We start from the raw sequence: 23190 nt of genomic DNA, 5'->3' as shown, positions 1-23190 counted from the left end.
CAGAGATTCTCAGAGTTTGAATGTATTTACCACGAAAACAAGGTAAAAAAATATGGGAACAAAGATGACATTGCTGAATTTTTGTTTTTACAGATAAGATCTTTGAGCCCTTTTACTAAAAGTTACCATTTATTAGCACTATAATTCAACGAAAGAAAGAATATTATAAAACAAGAACAGACAAGATAGTATTAAATAAAGAATACCCTTTTATATTGATTTCATTTAGGCTAAACTCCTTATTTCCTTCATTTTTTCTACCTAAGAGCCTTGAGAAACCTTTACCCACCTCCTTTCACAGGTGTATAGGAAGGAACTTAATTAAAATCTATAAAGCCTTGTTAATTTTTTGTTTAGAGACTGTGTCTCCCTATTCTATGTAACAGTGGTTCTCAAACTTTAGCCTGTAGTGTTTGTCAAAAAAATATCAGCTGCTGAGTCCATCCTCAATGGTTGGTTCAGTAGGTCTGGGGTGGGCCCAAGAGTGTGCATTTCTGATTAGGGACCACATGACGCTGTTGCTCCTGGTCCAAGGGCCACAGTACCTGACAGGGAAAACCCAGACTCCTTATCAGGTCATGGAGGGTAAAAGTTAAGCTACTCTAACAGACCACAAACTAGAGTGGTTTAATTAATTTTAAATGATACAGAAGCTTTTTCTCCTGTAATAATGTGGAGGCATTGTTGTGCTGGAGGGGTGGATCTGCTTCTATCTTACTGTTCTGTTCGCTGTTAGGGTTTTTGGCAAAGCTAGGTAGTCTTTGCAGTCACATTCCATTCCAGCCAGGAGGAAGGGGATGGAGAAGGGTGTGAACAAAGGCTTCATGTTTGAGACGATAACTCTGGAGTTGCACGCATCGCTTCCCTGGCGTTGTGTTGGTGGAGGCCAAGCTCAGAAATGTGATATGGAGCATGGGACCCTGTGCCCATTTAAAACTTGAGACAGAAGGTGGAATGGGTATTAGTGGGCACATGGTCTCCAGTACAAAAGCCTGCTGGCAGTATCAGGTGGATGAAGGAAGGGTTATTTCCCATAAAAGTGGTAAGTCTACGAAGAAAAATCAGTCAACTGTGAAATCCTATATTAAAATAATTTCCATGTGAAATGTTAATACTTTGTACCTATCTCTATTACTGTATATAACCACTTTTCATAATTATATGTTTACTTACCTGTAGTCCCTGATTACTCTTGAAGCTTTTAAAGTGTATCAGTTGAAGTTTCTTTATGTATCTGTATTTCTATCTACTTAGAATTTCTGTGCACTTTTTACTATTTACGAAGTCAGTACCTAGTACATTTCTTGGTACATGATAAAGACCGATTAAATGCTCATTTAATAAATGAATCCATTCATCTTTGGTTGGTAAAGGTCAATATTATTTCTTCAGCTGTCTTCCATGTAAATCATGACTTTGCTGACCTTTTTTCTACACACAGTGTTCTCTTTACTGCACTCTTCACATCTTTGTTTCTTAAAGTGTAGATCAGAGGGTTAAGGGTGGGTGTGATGATCGTGTAAAAGAGAGTAAGGAGCTTGCCTTCATCTTGGGATGTGGTATTCTATTGGTTCATGTACATGTAGATGACTGTTCCATAAAACAGAGTTACTACTGTGAGGTGGGAACCACATGTATTAAGGACCTTACGCCACCTTGCCTCTGACTTGATCCTCACAACTGCTTGAGTGATAACTCCATATGAGATGAGAATTAATGATAGAGGTACTAGAAGAAATACCACTCCAAGAGCAAAGACAATGATCTCCATTACTTTTGAGTAGACACAAGCCATCTTGATCAATGCTGGCATCTCACAGTAGAAGGTATCCATATCCCGGTGCCCACATCTTGGTAACTTCAAAGTCAGGGAGCAAAGAATTAAGGCACTGCCAAGGCCACCCAACCAGGCGGTGAGCACCATCTTCTGGCAAAGCTGAGGGTGCATTATCACTGTGTAGTGAAGAGGTTGACAGACAGCAGCATAGCGGTCATAGGCCATCACAGCCAAGAGAAGACATTCAGCAGATCCCAGGTCAAGGGCAAAGAAGAATTGGAGCACACATCCTCCATAGGTAATAGACCTTGTTGGACCCCATAGATTTACCAGCATCTGGGGGATAATGCTAGTTGCATAGCAGAGATCCAAAAAAGACAAATTGGATAAGAAGAAATACATGGGAGTGTGGAGCTGGGCGTCTAGGTAAGATACAAGAATGATGGTTGTGTTTCCTACCAGAGTCACAATGTAGAAGATGAAGACAAGCCCAGAGATGATGCGTTCCAGTTGGGGTCGATCAGAAAACCCCAGCAGGATGAAATCCGTAGTGGAACTTCCATTGTTTGTGTCCATGGCTCCTTAGGAAAGTCTAGGAGACAAACCACGGTAATCAAAATAGCATCAGGTAGAAATAAAAATCTCTGTTCTTTGCCATGAGTATCCCAAATTCACTTATTCATGTGTTTTCTGTCATTTTGAACACCTCTGTTAACACTCTCCCTGTGTTCAGTGCCCCAAACCTCTCTGTGTTCACTCATAACTAGAGTGGTTTTAACAATAACATGGCAAACCCAATCACACTGAATTGTAAGTCATTGAAGGAACTTAATATGCCATGACACCTATGGTTCTGTGTGTTTTGGTTAGGTAAGAAATCCACGTTAATGATATAATTGAAGAGTGGGATATATTTTGACGAATGTTCTTTTTTGAAATTATGACATAAGGATCACTGATCAGGACAAATTTTTTCCTTGTCATTAGAGTGGAGTTTGAGATAAAAAGCTAATTACCCATTTTGTTGGGATATCCTCCACCATTTTGTGGCAAGATCACTTTCCATATTCATTACCAAATGTGTGCATTCCAGCCATTATCATCACATCACCACCAGCCTCCTCCTCGTGTTTCACCTCCTACCCAAACTTTGCAGACACTGCTGTTCCCGCATCAGTTTTGGTGTTCTCTTATAGTGCCCTGTTTGTGCATACATTTTCGTTGCCAGGAAAAAATTGTCTTTATTATTAACCTTGATTTCTACATACAGAGATCGTGTGTTTCTTTGAATATCTTTCATGACTGCCATTACACCATTTAAATAGCCTTAGTGACTTGTCACAGAGTAAAAAGTTGAACTTTCAATTCCAGCAGCCTCTGGTTACCACAAACACACAGCCACCACCTGTGTTAGCTCGTACTCGCCTCGACATCCAGCAAAAGTAGCAGTGGAGTTAACTGGAGCAGAAAGCAGCTCATTAAGGTCAGTGAGTTGTTTTTCTGCATGGAATTTACCAACTACATGAGGCAATCCTCTGGTTGCTTTGGAATTCTATAGGGAAAACCCCATTTCAATTCTAAAAGAATACAGAAAGGGGATAAAATATATATATTTCCCTATTGTGAATACTTTAGCATATCATTAAATAGATGGAATGGTTAATGACTGAATTAATTTATAAATATTTTTTAGTTTTTGTTTATAATTTTTTATTCATATAATTTCTGACCATGAACTTCAGACCTAGGGTACTTTATATTCATAGAGCATTTGGAGTCAAGGAATAATAAATTTATATTCTGTAGTTACAGTTAAATAAGTTAAATTACCTGCAGTATATCATGGTTATAAGAAGTTCAATTATAACATGAAAATATTACAATCATGGAGAAGGAACTCTTACTCCCAAGTAGTAAGAGCTTGCGATATAGTTTGTCTCAATACAACATGGGAATTTAATTTAATTAATGATGTGAAGTTTTTATGTGGTCGGAGGTCAGCTAAGTCGAGCATAGTGCTTAAGTGCACAGATTCTGGACTCAGAGCTTGGTGTCCAACCCCAGCTTCACTACTTGGAGGTAATGTGTCCTTGGGCAGTTATGTAACCTGTTTGTACACCAGGTTTTCTGTATGTTCACTGAAGATAATAGTATTCCTCAAAGGGAGGTGGTGAGGGTTAGTATTTGTGAAAACACTAGGAACTGTGCTTGGCTCATAGTAATTCTCAGAATTAAAAATTGTATTCACCTACCCACACATTATTATTCTACTCACTCCTTCCCGTCTTCATTTTTCACACTGCTGATTTTATGATGGTCTAGAACTAAACTGGAATGCTTACAATTTTACATTGACATAACTTTTAAATGCACAGACACTCATGTACACAAAAGGGCCCACAAGCAAGATGTACATACTGAACCGATAAATCCAGAGGCAGGAGAGGACAGAGGACTTAGCTCCCAACATGGTTGATTACAAAATGCACTCAGTATTCTTTGACCACGTAAGGTTGGGATAGTGTTGGGAATTAAAAGGCCATAGAATTTTAGAGTTGAAATAGACTCAGAAAGCACCATCCAGGCTTCTGCCCCTGAAGGAGGTCTTCCAGAGAATATTCACACGACTCCTGTTTTCAGAGCTTCATAGCTGTCCTTTCATCTGTGCCTCTGGCTCCTTATGGGAGTGAGAGATGCCTCTTTAACAGAGCATTGGCTCTTTTTATTCTGGAAATAACATGGACTAAGTCAATTCAACATGGCTTCATTATAAAGACAGCATTATTTTATAATAAAACACAGATACAGAAAAAGCAAAAGCTCGATGAGTTAAGGTGAATATTCTTGTAACTAAAATGCAGGTCAAGAAATAGAACTTGCAAAGCACGCTGAGAGCTTCTCTTTGTGACTTGTCCTGATTGTTACCCATCCCTGTCCCTCAGAGTATCCACTATCCTCATGTATAATAATCACCTCCTTGTATTAATAGCTTGGTTACCCAAATGTGCATCTCTAGACAATATTGTTAAGTTTGGCTCATTAAAATTTTTTATATGTGTTTTGAGTTTCCTTCAATATTAGAAGCTATTATCAAAGATACCCTTAGCTTTATGTTCCCATAATAAGTGCTTGGTAGTTGTCAGCTCTTCCTAACACTGTATGATGTTTAATTACCATGCTTTTCTGGTTTCTATCCATGGACTCACCATGGTTTATTGAATGCCTTCCATTAGTGAGTTGAGAGATCAACACAGTACTGCAGGTGTGCTATTCCACTGGAGAAGGCTGTGAGCATCCATGATGCACATGCAGTTCCTAAAATAGATGTTAGCTAGGTTTAGCAGGTGAAATACATTACCAGCTCAGTGTCAGCTTTGGTCTCTTAAGAACCCAGGTATCCTTATTGGAAGTGTGAAGCCTGAAATTACACTTTGTAATTTTATGTTGTGAGTCCAAATATAGGACTTTTCATTTTATGCTTGTAAACATTTTCCGTATGGGTTTAAGCTTTAGATCTCAAATTTTAGCTATTATTGTAATTTTAATTTAAGAGTGGATGTGATATAAAAATGAGAGAGTACAAGCAGAAGTAACAGATGTTAAGAAAGAGGTATCAGTGTTTTCACTGAAACAGGTTTTCATTTTTCACAGTATGAACTTCAGTTTCTAGTAGTATAGCATAAGTTTGCATGTTACTTTATTCAGTGAGATGTAAGAGAATAGAAGCAAATATATTTAAACATAACTTCTATGTATAGAATGATGTGGAGAGAAAACTAGAAAGAAAATTATATGTTGGCTAATTGAATTTTAATAAAAAAAGAAAAAAATAAAAAAGATGGGCATTAAAGATGGCACGTGATGTGATGAGCACTGGGTGTTATACTCAACTAATGGATCATTGAACATTATATAAAAAACTAATGATGTACTATATATTGGTGAATTGAATTTAAATAAATAAAAATAAAACCAGAAAGAAAAAAGAAAATTAGAACATATTTACGTTTCAGGAGGGAAGAATTCACAGCTGTTGTGTTCTTACATAGTCCAAAGGTGCCCATGTTCCCACGATGACGAGCCTTCATTTCACGGGTAATCAGAAAGATTCTTGTTTGACAAGTTAGTGAGTCCATGAAATACTGATTGGCCACCAGTTTCTTATGCCAAAACCACAATCATATTTGCACTGAAATGCAACAGCTGAACTAGGATTCAGTAAAGTCTCTATTTAATGGGGATGCTGGAGAAAATCTAGATGTGGAACTTGTGGAAATGTTGGTGAATTTGATTTGTTAATGTATTTTTGGTGGGATATTTGTAGTCTTTTCACGTGCACTCCTGTTGGATACATTTGTAGGTAGTTCTCTGCCCAATTAAACCAGGAGAGACTTCAGCTGGTCTATTTGTGCCCTAAGAAGTGTTTAGGTAGGACTTTAAAGGATAGTGTGTTAACTTGGTGTAGACCCTGGGGACTAGTGTCCCACAGAGGTGATTAACAGATCTTAGACTGTGGTCAGAGGCTTAGCCAAACAACTATTTTAGGAACTCTTCCCTTAACACATGGGTTTCACCTTGTCTTTTTTTCTTTTTAGATATCCTCTATGGAAATTAATTTCAGAGATGAATTTATTATGTATGAAATTTACTATTGAATATTGAAAATATAGTGCAAACCATGTATATAAAAATTAACATGTTTAATTGGTCTTTGTTTTTTTAAATGTGTAAGATATCAGTCAATTTGGAGAAGTATAGGCAATTATTAGGTTTTCTGTTTGCAGGAAAAAAAATATTTGATTTATTAATTATTTTTTATTCACTCATTTATTTATTCATTCAACAAATGCCTACAGTGTGTCAGGCACAGTTCATATATTTAAAATGTGCTACCACATATATATTTCCATATCCCTCCTACTCCACATCACTCCTATCCCTTGCTGGGCCTACTGTGATTCTTTTTTTTTAATAAAAAAATTATGTTCAGTTAGCCAGCATATAGTACATCATTAGTTTTTGTCGTAGTGTTCAGCAATTCATTGGTTGTGTATAACACCCAGTGCTCATCACAACATGTGCCCTTCTTAATACCCATCACTTGGTTACCCCTGCCCTCCCTTCTGTAACCCTCTGTTTGTTTCCCTGAGTCCAGAGTCTTTCATGATTTCTCCCATTCAGTTTTCCCTCATTCCCCTGTTGTCATCTGTGATATTCCTTATGTTCCACATATGAGTGAAACCATATGATAATTGTCTTTCTCTGATTAACTTATTTCACTTAGCACAATCCCCTCCAGTCTTATCCATGTCGATGCAAATGGTGGGGACTCGTCCTTTCTGATGGCTGAGTAATATTCCATTGTATATGTGGACCACATCTTCTTTATCCATTCATCTGTTGAAGGACATCTCAGTTCTTTCCACAGTTTGGCTATTCTAGACCTTGCTGCTATGAACCTTGGGGTGCATGTGCCCCTTCTTTTTGCTATATCTGTATCTTTGGGGTAAATACCCAGTTGTGCTATTGCTTGGTCACAGGGTAGCTCTATTTTAACTTTTTGAGGAACCTCCATACTGTTTTCCAGAGTGGCTGTACCAGCTTGCATTCCCACCAACAGTATAAGAGGATTCCCTTTTCTCCACATCCTCACCAACAATTGTTGTTCCCTGTCTTGTTAATTTTTGCCATTCTACCTGGTGTAAAGTGCTTTCTCATTATGGTTTTGATTTGAATTTCCCTTATGGCTAATGATGTTGAGCATTTTTTCATGTGTCTTTTAGCCATTTGTATGTCTTCTTTGTAGAAGTGTCTGTTCATGTCTTCTGCCCATTTCTTGAGTGGGTTATTTGTTTTTGGGTGTTGAATTTGAGAAGTTTGTTATAGATCTTGGATACCAGCCCTTTATCTGTAATGTCAATTGCAAATATCTTCTCCCATTCCGTGGGTTGCCTCTTAGTTTTGTTGCCTGCTTCCTTTGCTGTGCAGAAGCTTTTTATCTTGATGAAGTCCCAAAAGTTCATTTTTGCTTTTGTTTCCCGCTTTTGGAGATGTACCATGAAAGAAGTTGCTGTGGCTGATGACGAAAAGGTTACTGCCTATGTTCTCCTCTAGGATTTTGATGGATTCCTGTCTCACATTGAGGTCTTTCATCCATTTAGAGTTTATCTTTGTGTATGGTGTTAGAGAATGGTCCAGTTTCATTCTTCTGCATGTGACTCTCCAATTTTCCCAACAGCATTTATTGAAGAGACTTTCCTTTTTTCATTGGATGTTTTTTCCTGCTTTGTCAAAGTTTAGTCGATCGTAGAGTGAGGGTTCATTTCTGGGCTCTCTATTTGTTCCATTGGTCTATGTGCCTCTTCTTGTGCCAATGCCATGCTGTCTTGGTGATCACAGCTTTGTAATACAGCTTGAAGTCAGGCATTGTGATGCCCCCAGGTTTGGTTTTCTTTTTCACCACTTCCCTGATGATTTGGAGTCTTTTCTGGTTCCGTACAAATCTTAGGATTGTTTGTTCCAGCTCTTTGAAAAGTGCAGATGGTATTTTAATAGGGGTGGCATTGAAAGTGTAGATTGCTATGGGCAGCAAGACATTTTGACAATGTTTATTCTTCCAATCAATGAGCATGGAATGTTTTTTCATCTCTTTGTGTCTTCCTCCATTTCTTTCATAAGTGTTCTGTAGTTTCTAGAGTATAGATCCTTTACCTCTTCAGTTAGGTTTATTCCTAGGTATCTTATAGTTTTTGGTGCTATTGTGAATGGAATCGATTCCTTAATTTCTCTTTCTTCAGTCACATTGTTAGCGTATAGAAATGCAATTGATTACTGTGCATTGATTTTGTATCCTGCCATGTTGCTGAATTGCTATATGAGTTCTAGTAATTTGGGGGTGGAGTTTTTTGGGCTTTCCACATAAAGTATCATCTCATCTGTGAAGAGAGTTTGACCTCTTCTTTGTCAATTTGGGTGCCTTTTATTTCTTTTTGTTGTTGGAATGCTGAGGCTAGGACTTCTAGTACTATGTTGAACAATAATGGTGAGAGTGGGTATACCCGTTGTGTTACTGTTTTACAGGAAAAGCTCTCAGCTTTTGCCCATTGTGAATGATATTTGCTGTGAGCTTTTCATAGATGGCTTTTATGATATTGAGGTATGTTCCCTGTATCCCTACACTCTGAAGAGTTTTAATAGGGAAAGGATGCTGTGTTTTGTCAAATGCTTTTTCTGCATCAGTTGAGAAGATCATAAAGTTCTCTGTTTTTTATTAATGTGCTCTCTCACCTTGACTGATTTCCTAATGTTGAACCACCCTTGCATCCCAGGAATAAATCCTACCTGATCGTGGTAAATAATCCTTCCTTTCCTTTCCTTTCCTTTCCTTTCCTTTCCTTTCCTTTCCTTTCCTTTCCTTTCCTTTCCTTTCCTATCTCCAATCAGTCTTTAATGAAAACTCTAGAAGAGGTAAATTCAATGAAATAAAGGTAGATTAATTTTAGGAGCACAGAGAGCCATTAAAGTAAAAGGTGAAATGTTTTCTTTTTTTATTATGTTCATTTAGCCACTGTATAGTACATAGTTTTTGATGTAGTGTTCAGTGATTCATTAGTTAAATATAACACCCAGTGCTCATCACAGAATGTGCTGTCCTCAATACCCATCATGCTGTTACCCCCTCCCCCCACTCTCCTCCCCTCTGAAACCCTCAGATTGTTTTCCGGGGTCCATAGTCTCTCATGGTTCATCTCCTTCTCTGACTTCTCCCCGTTTGGATTTCCTTCCCTTCCCCTATGGTTCTCCATGCTATTGCTTATGCTCCACATATGAGTGAAACCATATGATATTTGTCTTTCTCTGCTTGACTTACTTCACTTAACATAATCCCCTTCAATTCCATCTATGTCGATGCAAATGGTCAGTATTCATCATTTCTTTCTTTTTTTTTTTATGTTATGTTAATCACCCACAGTACGTCATTAGTTTTTGAGGTAGTGTTCCATGATTCATTGTTTGTCTATAACACCCAGTGCTCCATGCAATACATGCCCTCCTTAATACCCATCACTGGGCTAACCCATCACCCCAACCTGTTTATTTCCCAGAGTCTTTGAAACCCTGTTTATTTCCCAGAGTCCATAGTCTCTCACGGTTCATCTCCCCTTCTGATTTCCCCCTCTTTATTTTTCCCTTCCTTCTCCTACTGTCCTCTGTGCTATTCCTTATGTTCCACATGTAAGTGAAACCATATGATAATTGTCTTTCTTTGCTTGACTTATTTCACTTAGCACAATCTCCTCCAGTTCCATCCATATCCATGCAAATGGTGGGTATTCATCCTTTCTGATGGCTGAGTAATATTCCATTGTATATATGGACCACATCTTCCTTATCCATTCATCTGTTGAAGGGCATCTTGGTTCCTTCCACAGTTTGGGTTTTGTGGACGTTGCTGCTATGAATATTGGGGTGCATGTGTCCCTTCTTTTCATTGCATCTGTATCATTGGGGTAAATACCTAGTAGTGCAATTGCTGGGTCATAGGGTAGCTCTATTTTTAACATCTTTAGGAACTTCCATACTGTTTTCCAGAGTGGCTGTACCAGCTTGCATTCCTACCAACAGTGTAAGAGGATTCCCCTTTCTCCACATCCTCATCAACATTTGTTGTTTCCTGCATTGTTAATTTTTTGCAATTCTACCTGGCGTAAGGTGGGATATCATGTGGTTTTCATTTGTATTTCCCTGATGGCTAGAGATGTTGAGCATTTTTTTCATATGTCTGTTAGCCATTTGTATATCTTCTTTGGAGAAGTGTCTGTTCATGTCTTCTGCCCGTTTCTTGAATGGGTTATTTGTGTTTTGGGTGTTGAGTTTGAGAAGTTCGTTATAGATCTTGGTTACCAGCCCTTTATCTGTAATGTCATTTGCAAATATCTTCTCCCATTCCATGAGTTGCCTCTTAGTTTTGTTGACTGTTTCCTTGGCTGTGCAGAAGCTTTTTATCTTGACGAAGTCCCCAAAGTTCATTTTTGCTTTTGTTTCCCTTGCCCCTGGTGACGTGTCTTGAAAGAAGTTACTGTGAGTGATGTCGAAGAGGTTACAGCCTATGTTCTCCTCTGTGATTTTGATGGATTCCTGTCTCACATCGAGGTCTTTCATCCATTTGGAGTTTATCTTTGTGTATGGTGTTAGAGAATGATCCAGTTTCATTCTTCTGCGTGTGACTCTCCAGTTTTCCCAGTACCACTTACTGAAGACACTGTCTTTTTTCCATTGGATACTTTTTTCCTGTTTTGTCAAGGATTAGTTGACCATAGAGTGGAGGGTCAATTTCTGGGCTCTCTATGCTGTTCCATTGGTCTATGTGTCTGTTTTTGTGCCAGTACTGTGCTGTCTTGGTGATCACAGCTTTTTAGTATAGCTTGAAATCAGGCAACGTGATGCCCCCAGCTTTGGTTTTCTTTTTCTTTCTCTTTTTTTTTAAATTATATTATGTTAGTCACCATACAATACATTCCCGGTTTCCGATGTAAAGTTTGATGATTCATTAGTTGCGTATAATACCCAGTGCACCATGCAATACGTGCCCTCCTTACTACCCATCACCAGCCTATCCCATTCCCCTCCCCCCTGAAGCCCTCAGTTTGTTTCTCAGAGTCCATAGTCTCTCATGCTTCATTCCCCCTTCTGATTACCCCCCTTTCTTTTTTTTTTTTTTTAAAAGATTTTATTTATTTATTCGACAGAGATAGAGACAGCCAGCGAGAGAGGGAACACAAGCAGGGGGAGTGGGAGAGGAAGAAGCAGGCTCATAGTGGAGGAGCCTGACGTGGGGCTCGATCCCGTAACGCTGGGATCACGCCCTGAGCCGAAGGCAGATGCTTAACCGCTGTGCCACCCAGGCGCCCCTACCCCCCTTTCTTTATCCCTATCTTCCACTACCGATCTTCCTAGTTCTTATGTTCCATAGATGAGAGAAACCATATGATAATTGTCTTTCTCTGCTTGACTTATTTCACTTAGCATTATCTCCTCCAGTGCCGTCCATGTTGCAGCAAATGTTGAGAAATCGTTCTTTTTGATAGCTGAGTAATATTCCATTGTATATATGGACCACAACTTCTTAATCCAGTCATCTGTTGAAGGTTTTCTTTTTCAACATCCTCTTGGTGATTTGGGGTCTTTTCTGGTTCCATATGAATTTTAGGGTTGTTTGTTCTAGCTCCCTGAAAAATGCCAATGGTACTTTAATGGGGATGGCATTGAAAGTGTAGATTGCTCTGGGTAGGATAGATATTTTAACAATGTTTATTCTTCTAATCCATGAGCATGGTATGTTTCTCCATCTTTTTATGCCTTTCTCAATTTTTTTCATAAGATTCTGTAGGTTCTAGAGTATAGATCTTTACTTCTTTAGTTAGGTTTATTCTCTTTCTACAGTTACATTGTTAGCATATAGAAATGCAACTGATTTCTGTGCATTGATTTTGTATCCTGCCACGTTGCTGAGTTGCTGTATGAGTTCCAGTATATTGGGGTGGAGTCTTTTGAGTTTTCCACATAAAGTATCATGTTATCTGTGAAGAAAGAGAGTGTGACTTCTTCTTTGCCATTTTGGATGCCTTTTATTTCTTTTTGTTGTTGATCGCTGAGGCTAGGACTTCTAGCACTATGTTGAAGAATAGTGGTGAGAGTGGGCATACCTGTCGTGTTCCTGAACTTAAGGGAAAAATTCAGCAGTTCCCCATTGAGAAGGATATTCACTGTGGGCTTTTCATAGATGGTTTTTATGAAATTGAGGAATGTTCCCTGTATCCCTACACTCCAAAGAGTTTTAATCAGGAGAGGGTATTGTATTTTGTACAATGCTTTTTCTGCATCAATTGAGAGGATTATACGGTCCTTGTCTTTTTTTTTTATTGATATGCTCTATCACGTTGATTGATTTGGGAATGTTGAATCAACCTTGCAACCCACGCATAAAACCCAGCTGGTCATTATGAATAATCCTTTTAATGTACTGTTGGATCCTATTGGCTAGGATCTTGTTGGGTATTTTGGCATCCATGTTCATGTGGGATATTGGTCTGTAATACTTCCTTTGGCTGGGGTCTTTGCCTGGTCTTGGGATCAGGGTAATGTTGGCCTCATAGAATGAGTTTGGAAGTTTTCCTTCTGTTTCTAGTTTTTGGATCAGCTTCAGTAGAATAGGTATTATTTCTTCCTTAAATGTTTGGTAGTATTCTCCTGGGAAGCCATCAGGCCCTGGGCTCTTTTTTGGGAGAGGTGTTTGATTACTGCTTTAATTGTGTTACTGGTTATTGGTCTACTCAGATTGTCTATTTCTTCCTGTTTCAGTCTTGGTAATTTTAAGTTTCCAGGAAGGCATCCATTTCTTCCAGGTTGCTTATTTTGTTGGCATATAGTTGTTGGTTATAATTTCTAATAATTGTTTCTATTTCCTTGCTGTTAGTCATGATCTCTCCTCTTCCATTTATAATTTTATTTTTTGTATGCTTTCTCTTTTCTTTTGGATAAGTCTGGCCAGAGCTTTATTGATTAATTCTTTCAAAGGACCAGCTTCTAGTTTCATTGATCTACTCTCTGGTTTTTCTGGTTCTATTTTATTGATCTCTGCTCTAATCTTTATTATTTCTGTTCTCCAGGTTGGTTTAGGTTTTATTTGCTGTTCTTTCTCCAGATCCTTTAGGTTAATGTTAGCTTGTGCATTTGGGATTTTTCAACTTTTTTGAGAGAGGCTTGAATGGCCATGTATTTCCTCCTTAGGACCGCCTTTGCAGTATCCCATTAGTTTTGGACCAATATGTTTTCATTCTCAAGTTTCCATGAATTGTTTAAGTTCTTCTTTAATTTCCTTGTTGACCCAATCGTTCTTTAGCAGAACGATTTTTTTCTTGTGATTGAGGTCCAGTTTCAAAGCATTGTGGTCTGATAACATGCAGGAAATAATCTCAATCTTTTGGTATCAGTTGAGACCTGATTTGTGACCCAGTATATAGTCTGTTCTGGAGAAACTTCCATGTGTACTTGAGAAGAATGAGTATTCTGTTGTTTTAGGGTGGAATGTTCTGTATATATCTATGAAGTCCATCTGGTCCCTTGTGTCATTCAAAGCTCTTGTTTCTTTGTTGATCTTCTGCTTACATGATATATCTATTTCTGTGAGAGGAGTGTTAAGGCCTCCTACTATTAATGTTTTATCATCAGTTTGATTCCTTATTTTGGTTAACAGCTGGCTTATGTAGTTGGCTGTTTGCATGTTGGGGGCATAAATATTGACAATTGTTAGATCTCCCTGTTGGATAGACCCTTTAAGGATGATGTAGTGTCCCTTTACATTTCTTACTACAGTCTTTGGTTTAAAATCTAATTTGTCTGATAATGAGAATTGCTACCCCAGCTTTCTTTTGATGTCTGTAGGCATGATAAATGGTTCTCTATCCCCTCACTTTCAATCTGGAGGTGTCCTCAGGTTCAAAATGAGTCCCCTTTATATTATCATTATTATTATTATTATTATTTTCAAATTTTTTATTATGTTAGTCACCATACAGTACATCATTAGTTTTTGATGTAGTGTTCCATGATTCATTGTTTGCCTGTAACACCCAGTGCTCCATGCAATGCATGCCCTCCTTAATACCCATCACCGGCCTAGCCCAATTCCCCACCCACCTCCCCTCTGAAACCCTTAGTTTGTTTCCCAGAGTCCATAGTTTCTTGTGGTTCATCCCGCCTTCTGTTTACCCCCCCTTCCTTCTTCCCTTCCTTCTCCTACCGATCTCCCTGCTATTCCTTATGTTCCACAAATGAATGAAACTATATGATAATTGCCTTTCTCTGTTTGACTTATTTCACTTAGCATTATCTCCTCCAGTCCCGTCCATGTTGCTGCAAATGTTGGGTAATCGTTCTTTCTGATGGCTGAGTAATATCCCGTTGCATATATGGACCACATCTTTTTTATCCATTTGTCTGTTGAAGGTCATCTAGGCTCCTTCCACAGTTTAGCTATTGTGGACAATGCTGCTATGAACATAGCCATCCAAACCTCACTCAAAAGAATAGAACAATCTAAAATGCAGTCCTCATATTCTCATCTTAAGAAGCTGGAGTTGGAACAGAAGAATAGGCCTAACCCACACACAAGAAGGCAACTGATCAAAATTAGAGCAGAGATCAATGAATTAGAAACCAGCAGCACAGTAGAGCAGATCAACAGAACTAGAAGCTGGTTCTTTGAAAGAATAAATAAAATTGATAAGCCACTGGCCAGACTTATTCAAAAGAATAGAGAAAGGACCCAAATTAATAAAATTATGAATGAAAGGGGAGAGATCACGACCAACACCAAGGATACAGAAAAAGTCATTAGAAACTATTATCAACAACTATATGCCAATAAATTAAACAACCTGGAAGAAATGGATGCCTTCCTGGAAACCTATAAACTACCAAGACTGAAACAGGAAGAAATTGATGATCTAAACAGACCAATTAATCATGAAGAGATTAAAGCAGTGATCAGAAACCTCCCCCAAAAACAAGAGTCCAGGGCCTGACAGATTCCCTGGGGAATTCTACCAGACATTCAAAGAAGAAATAATACCTATTCTGAAGTTGTTTCAAAAAATAGAAACAGAAGGAAAACTACCAAACTTATTCTGTGAGGCCCGTATTACCTTGATCCCAAACCCGGGCAAAGATCCCATCAAAAAGGAGAATTACAGACCAATATCCCTGATGAATATGGATGCCAAAATTCTCAACCAGATCCTAGCTAATAGGACCCAACAGTACATTAAAAGGATTATCCATCATGACTAAGTGGGATTCATCCCTGGGATGCAAGGGTGGTTCAACATCCACAAATCTATCAGTGTGATAGATTATATCAACAAGAAAAGAGTCAAGAACCATAGATCCTCTCAATAGATGCAGAAAAAGCATTTGACAAAATACAGCATCCTTTCCTGATTAAAACCCTTCAGAGTGGAGGGATAGAGGGTACATTCCTCAATCTCATAAAAACCATCTATGAAAAGCCTACAGCAAATATCATTCTCAATGGGGAAAAGCTGGAAGCCTTTCCCTTAAGATCAGGAACACGACAAGGATGCCCACTCTTACCATTATTGTTCAACATAGTACTAGAAGTCCTAGCAACAGCAATCAGACAACAAAAAAGAATAAAAGGTATTCAAATTGCAAAGAAGAAGTCAAACTCTCTCTCTTTGCAGATGACATGACACTTTATATGGAAAACCTAAAAGACTCCACCCCCAAATTACTAGAACTCATAGAACAATTCAGTAATGTGGCAGGATACAAAATCAATGCACAGAAATAAGTTGCATTTCTCTACACTAACAGTGTAACTGTAGAAAGAGAAATTAGGGGATTGATTGCATTTACAATAGCACCAAAAATCATAAGGTATCTCGGAATTAACTTAACCAGAGAGGTAAAGGATCTATATTCTACAAACTACAGAACACTGATGAAAGACATTGAAGAAGACACAAAAAGATGGAAAAACATTCCATGCTCATGGATCAGAAGAATAAACATAGTTAAAATGTCTTTGCTACCCAGGGCAATCTACACTTCCAATGCCGTCCCGATCAAAATACCAATGACATTTTTCAAAGAGCTGGAACAAACTATCCTAAAATTTGTGTGGAACCAGAAAAGACCCTGAATCGCCAAGGCAATATTGAAAGGAAAAACAAAGCTGGGGTCATCACATTACCTGATTTCAAGATATACTGCAAAGTTGTGATCACCAAGACAGCATGGTACTGGCACAAAAACAGACACATAGCCCAATGGAACAGTATAGAGACTCCAGAAATGGACCCTCAGCTCTTTGGGCAACTAATCTTTGACAAAGCAGGAAAAAACATCCGATGGAAAAAAGACAGTCTCTTCAATAAATGGTGCTGGGAAAATTGGACAGCTACATGCAAAAGAATGAAACTTGACCACTCTCTCACACCATACACAAAGGTAAATTCCAAATGGATGAAAGACCTCGATGTGAGACAGGAATCCATCAAAATCGTAGAGGAGAGCATAGGCAGTAACCTCTTCGACATCAGCCACAGCATCTTCTTTCATGACGTGTCTCCAAAGGCAAGAGAACCAAAAGAAAAAATGAACTGTTGGGACTTCATCGAGATAAAAGTTTCTAGACAGCAAAGGAAACAGTCATCAAAAGAAAGAGGCAACCTACAGAATGGGAGAAGATATTTGTAAATGACACTACAGATAAAAGGCTGGTATCCAGGATCTATAAAGAACTTCTCAAAGTCGGGATAGGCCGGTGATGGGTATTAAGGAGGGCACATATTGTATGGTGCACTGGGTGTTATGTGCAAATAATGAATCATGGAACACTAAATCAAAAACTAAGGATATATTGTATGGTGACTAACATAACATAATAAAAAATTATTATAAAAGAAGTCAGCCATCAGGGAAATTAAAATCAAAACCATATTGAAATACCACCTTACGCCAGTTAGAATGGCAAAAATGGACAAGGCAAGAAACAACAGATGTTGAAGAGGATGTGGAGAAGGGGGATCCCTCTTACACTGTTGGTGGGAATGCAAGTTGGTACAGCCACTTTGGAAAACAGTGTGGAGGTCCCTTAAAAAGTTAAAAATAGAGGTATCCTATGAGCCAGCAATTGCACTACTGGGTATTTACCACAAAGATACAGACATAGTGAAGAGAAGGGCCTTATACACCCCAATGTTCATAGCAGCATTGTCCACAATAGCTAAACTGTGGAAGGAGCCGAGGTGCCCTTCAACAGATGACTGGTTTAAGAAGATGTGGTCCATATATGCAATGGGATATTACTCAGCCATCAAAAAGAACGATTACCCAACATTTGAAGCAACATGGGCAGGACTGGAGGAGATTATGCTAAGTGAAATAAGTCAAGCAGAGAAAGAAAATTATCATGTAGTTTCACTCATTTATTGAACATAAGGAATAGCAGGGAGATTGGTAGGAGAAGGAAGGGAAGAATGAGGGGGGTAAATAGAAGGGGGAATGAACCACGAGAGACTATGGACTCTGCGAAACAAACTGAGGGTGTCAGAGGAAAGGGGGGTGGGAGATTGGGATAGGCCAGTGATGGGTATTAAAGACGGTACATATTGCATGGCGCACTGGGTGTTACAGGCAAACAATGAATCATGGAGCACTACATCAAAAACTAATGATGTACTGTATGGTGACTAACATAACATAATAACAAATTTAAAAAAAACAAAACACATTTTCCACCAAGAAAAAAAAAAAAAGAAATGTGATATGCAGCATGGGACCCTGTGCTCCGTTAAAACTAGAAGTTGATTGTGAAATGGATATTGGGGGGTAGTTGCTCTCCAGCACAGGGGCCCTGCTGGCAGTATCAGGGCCATGAAAGGGAGTGTTGTTTCCCCTGAAAGTGGCAATTCTGGGAAGAAAGAAATCAGGGTGGGTCCAGTGCAAGCCTACATTAAAATAAGTTTCCTTCCAAAACATTTACTTAGTATGTTGTACTTATCTCTATTACTGTGCTTATTCACATTTTATAATTATGTGTTTACTTGTCTGAGAACCTTATTAATCTTTTTTAAAAAAAAATATTTGAGAGAGACAGAGATAGTGAGAGAGAGAGCATGAGTTGGAAGGAGGGGGAAAAGCAGACTCCTCACTGAGCAAGGAGCCCTATTAGGGGTTGATCCCAGGGCCTTGGGATCATGATCTGAGCCGAAGGCAGACACTTAACTGACTGAGCCACCCAGGTGCCCCAACCCCTGATAAATCTTGAAGTTCTCTAATTATATGGATTGCAGTTTTTTTATGTATCTGTATCTTTATCTCATAATTTTTGTCTTCTTTCTACTTATTTAGAAACTCAGTACCTAGTGCAATTCTTGGTATGTGTTAAACTCCCAATAAATACTCTTTGCATAACTGAGTTGATTCATCTTCTGTTGGTAAAGGTCTATATTATTTCCTTGCTCTCTTTCCTCTAACTCATGACTTCGCTGACCATTTTTCTACACACATTATTCTCTTTACTGCGCTCTTCACATCTTTGTTTCTTAAAGTGTAGATCAGAGGGTTAAGGGTGGGTGTGATGATCGTGTAAAAGAGAGAAAGGAACTTCCCCTCATCTTGGGATGTGCTATTCTGTGGCTTCATGTACATGTAGATGATTGTTCCATAAAACAGAGTTACTACTGTGAGGTGGGAGCCACATGTATTAAGGACCTTACGCCACCTTGCCTCTGATTTGATCCTCACAACTGCTTGAGTGATAAATCCGTATGAGATGAGAATTAGTGATATAGGTGCTAGAAGAAATACCACTCCAAGAGCAAATACAGTGATCTCAATTACTTTTGAGTAGACACAAGCCATCTTGATCAATGCTGGCATCTCACAGAAAAAATTATCCACCTCTGGGTGCCCACATCTGGGCAACTTCAAAGTTAAGGAGCAAACAGTTAAGGCACTGCCAAGGCCACCCAGCCAGGCGGTGAGCACCATCTTCTGGCAAAGCTGAGGGTGCATTATCACTGTGTAGTGAAGAGGTTGACAGACAGCAGCATAGCGGTCATAGGCCATCACAGCCAAGAGAAGACATTCAGCAGATCCCAGGTCAAGGGCAAAGAAGAACTGGAGCACACACCCTCCATAGGTAATAGACCTTGTTGGACCCCATAGATTCACCAGCATCTGGGGGACAATGCTAGTTGCATAGCAGAGATCCAAAAAAGACAAATTGGATAAGAAGAAATACATGGGAGTGTGGAGCTGGGCGTCTAGGTAAGATACAAGAATGATGGTTGTGTTTCCTACCAGAGTCACAATGTAGAAGATGAAGACAAGCCCAGAGATGATGCGTTCCAGTTGGGGTCGATCAGAAAACCCCAGCAGGATGAAATCCGTAGTGGAACTTCCATTGTTTGTGTCCATGGCTCCTTAGGAAAGTCTAGGAGACAAACCACGGTAATCAAAATAGCATCAGCTCTAGGCAGAAATAAAAATCTCTGTACTTTGCCATGAGTATCCCAGATGCAGTTGTTTTTTGCTCTCTCCCGTTTGGAACACTTCTATTAATATTTTCCTGTGTTAATTGTCCAATATTTCCCTCTCCATGTTTACTCATAACTAGAGTGGTTATAAAATAACATGGTAACCCAATCACATGAATTGTAAGTCATGGAAAGGGCTTAATAAGCCATGACACCTATAGTTCTATGTACTTGGAAAGCTACTAAACCCCTGTGTTAATGATATACTTTAAGAATGCGATATATTTTGAGGAGTTGTCCTGCTTAAATGTATGGGATAAGTATCACTCTATCATGACAATTTTTTCCCTTATCAAAGTGGTGGAGTTTGGGGTAAAAAGCTAAATGATCCATTTTCCTGAGATAAACTTCACCATTTGGTAGTAGGATCCCTTTTCATATTCACTTCCAAATGTACGCATTCCAGCTGTTGTAATCTCCATCACCACCAACATCCTCTTCATGTTTCCCCTCCTCTTCATCTTTGCAGACACTGCTGTTCCTGTATCAATTTTAGTGTTCTCCACCATAATGCCCTTTTTTGTTACATGTGATTTGGGTGCCAGGAAATATAATCTTTCCTGTTGACCTTCATTTCCATGTACAGAGGCCATGTGTTTCTTTGAATACCTTTCATGACTGCTATTACACCGTTTAAATATCCTTACTGTCTTGTCACAGAGTAAAAAATTGAACTTTTAATTTCAGAAACATTTGGCTATCACAAACCCACATCAACCACCTATGTTAGCCTCTACTCTTCTGGCCATTCAGCAAAAGTAACAAGGTAGGTTACTTGAACAAAAAGCAGCTATTTAAATGATTATTGTGTTGTTTTTCCACATGGAAATTAACAATCATAGGATTCAATCCTCTGGTTGCTTTGGAACCCTATTGATAAAATCTTATTTCACTTCTGAAAGATTACTGAAAAGAGATAAAGAAGACATATATTTCACTATTTGTGAATACTTTATCATTAAATAGATGGAATATTTTATTACTGAATTAATTTTAATTTTTTTAGTTTCTGTTCTTTTGGTTTATAATTTTTTTCATATAATATCTGACCATGAACCTCAGAACTAGGGGTCTTTGTATTCGTAGTGGGTTTGGAGCCAAGATATAATAAATTTATTTGCTGCAGTTACAGTAAATAAGGTAAATTACCTACAGTATATCATTGTTCCAAGCAGTTCAATTAAAACATGATAATGTTACAATCATGAAGAAGGAACTGTTATTACCAAGTAGTATGAGATAGGGATGTATTATTTCTCAAAATGGAAATTTAATTTAATTTATGAATATGAAGATTTTTTTGTGGTTGGATGTCAGCTAAATTGAGCATAGTGCAAATTCTGGACTCAGAGCGTGGTGTCAAATTGCAGCTTCACTACTAGGAGGTAATGTGTCCCTGGGCAGTTTTGTAAACTGTTTATACACCAGGTTCTCTATATGTTCAGTGATGATAATAATATCCTGCAAGAGAGGTGGTGAAGATTAGTATTTGTGATAACACTAGCAACAGTGCTTGGTTCATATTTAATCCTCAAAATTAAAAATTGTATTCACCAACCCACAAATTATTAGTATTCTTCTCACTCCTTCCCGTCTTCATTTTTCACACTGCTGATTTTATGATGGTCTAGAACTAAACTGGAATGCTTACAATTTTACATTGACATAACTTTTAAATGCACAGACACTCATGTACACAAAAGGGCCCACAAGCAAGATGTACATACTGAACCGATAAACCCAGAGGCAGGAGAGGACAGAGGACTTAGCTCCCAACATGGTTGATTACAAAATGCACTCAGTATTCTTTGACCACGTAAGGTTGGGATAGTGTTGGGAATTAAAAGGCCATAGAATTTTAGAGTTGAAATAGACTCAGAAAGCACGATCCAGCCTTCTGCCCCTGAAGGAGGTCTTCCACAGAATATTCACACGACTCCTGTTTTCAGAGCTTCGTAGCTGTCCTTTCATCTGTGCCTCTGACTCCTTATGGGAGTGAGAGATGCCTCTTTAACAGAGCATTGGCTCTTTGTCTTTATTCTGGAAATAACATGGACTAAGTCAATTCAACATGGCTTTGTTATTAAAAAACCAGTTTTGTTACACAATAAAAGAAAAAAGCCAAAGCTTGATGAGTTAAGGTGGATATTCTTGTAACTAACATGTGCATCAAGAAATAGAATCCTACCACCGTAGGAGCTTCTGTTCATGACTCGTCAGATCATCACCCACCCTGTCTCCCGAAGTATCCCTATCCTGTTTATTGTAACCTCCTTGGTTTTTAAATTTTATTACTCAAATGTGCATCTCTAGACAACATTGTTTAGTTTGACTCCTTAAACTTGAGTTTCATTTAATATTAGAAGCTATTATCAAACATACCCTTAGCTTTATGTTCCCAGACTAAGTGCTTGATGGTTGTCAGCTCTTCCTAACACTGTATGATGTTTAATTACCATGCTTTTCTGGTTTCTATCCATGGACTTACCATGGTTTATTGAATGCCTTCCATTAGTGAGTTGAGAGATCAACACAGTACTGCAGGTGTGCTATTCCACTGGAGAAGGCTGTGAGCATCCATGATGCACATGCAGTTCCTAAAACAGATGTTAGCTAGGTTTAGCAGGTGAAATACATTACCAGCTCAGTGTCAGCTTTGGTCTCTTAAGAACCCAGGTATCCTTATTGGAAGTGTGAAGCCTGAAATTACACTTTGTAATTTTATGTTGTGAGTCCAAACATAGGACTTTTCAAAGCCTTGGTCTCAAATTTTAGCTATTATTGTAATTTTAATTTAAGCGTGGACGTGATATAAAAACTACAGAGCACAAGCAGAAGTAACAGATGTCGAGAAAGTGGCATCAGTATTTTCACGGAAACAGGTTTTCATTTTTCACGATATAGAATCCAGTTGCTAATAGTATAGCATGAATTTGCATGTAACTTTGTTCAATGAAATGTAGGAAATGAAGCAGATATATTTAAGCATAATTTCAGTGTCCAGAATGATGTGGAGAGAAGATGAGAAGAAAATTAGAACATATTTACATTTGAGGAGGGAAGAATTCACAGCTGTTTTGTTCTCATCCGGTGGTATCCATGTTCCCACGATGACGAGCCTTCATTTCACGGGTAATCAGAAGGATTCTTGTTTGGCAAGTCAGTGAGTCCATGAAATACTGATTGGCCACCACTGTCCTGTACTAACACCATGATCACATTTGCACTGAATGCAGCAGCTGAACTAAGATTCAGTGAAGTCTATTTCACGTGGATGCTGGAGAA

General features: G+C 38.6%; 2 protein-coding genes and 1 long non-coding RNA gene across 3 annotated transcripts in view; 1 reads left to right on the top strand and 2 right to left on the bottom strand.

Moving 5' to 3' along the window:
- Positions 1–20635, top strand: part of LOC103681945 — a 78274-nt gene extending 57639 nt beyond the window's left edge. Inside the window, exon 5 of the long non-coding RNA XR_005838759.1 lies at positions 20593–20635. This is a non-coding gene — a long non-coding RNA (uncharacterized LOC103681945). The remainder of the gene's footprint in view (positions 1–20592) is intronic.
- Positions 1409–2412, bottom strand: LOC103681998 (olfactory receptor 2W1-like). The gene is given in 1 exon segment (XM_008711570.1): positions 1409–2412. A coding segment is annotated over 1 exon segment (945 nt). The 5' UTR covers positions 2354–2412.
- On the bottom strand, positions 18842–19786 carry LOC103681997 (olfactory receptor 2W1-like). The gene has a single exon (XM_008711569.1). It carries the CDS (start codon positions 19784–19786, stop codon positions 18842–18844), a length of 945 nt encoding a protein of 314 aa, XP_008709791.1.
- Positions 20636–23190: the final 2555 nt, after the last annotated feature.

This window comes from Ursus maritimus, unplaced genomic scaffold (assembly GCF_017311325.1).
Source record: "Ursus maritimus isolate PB19 unplaced genomic scaffold, ASM1731132v1 scaffold_30, whole genome shotgun sequence".
Taxonomy (NCBI): Eukaryota; Metazoa; Chordata; class Mammalia; order Carnivora; family Ursidae; genus Ursus; species Ursus maritimus.
The sequence above is the reverse complement of the archived record's forward strand: the minus strand, read 5'-3'. Positions and strand labels throughout refer to the sequence as shown.

Excerpts from the sequence above, each read along its gene's own strand:
- LOC103681997 (XM_008711569.1), bottom strand. The coding sequence starts at position 19,786 with ATGGACACAAACAATGGAAGTTCCACTACGGATTTCATCCTGCTGGGG.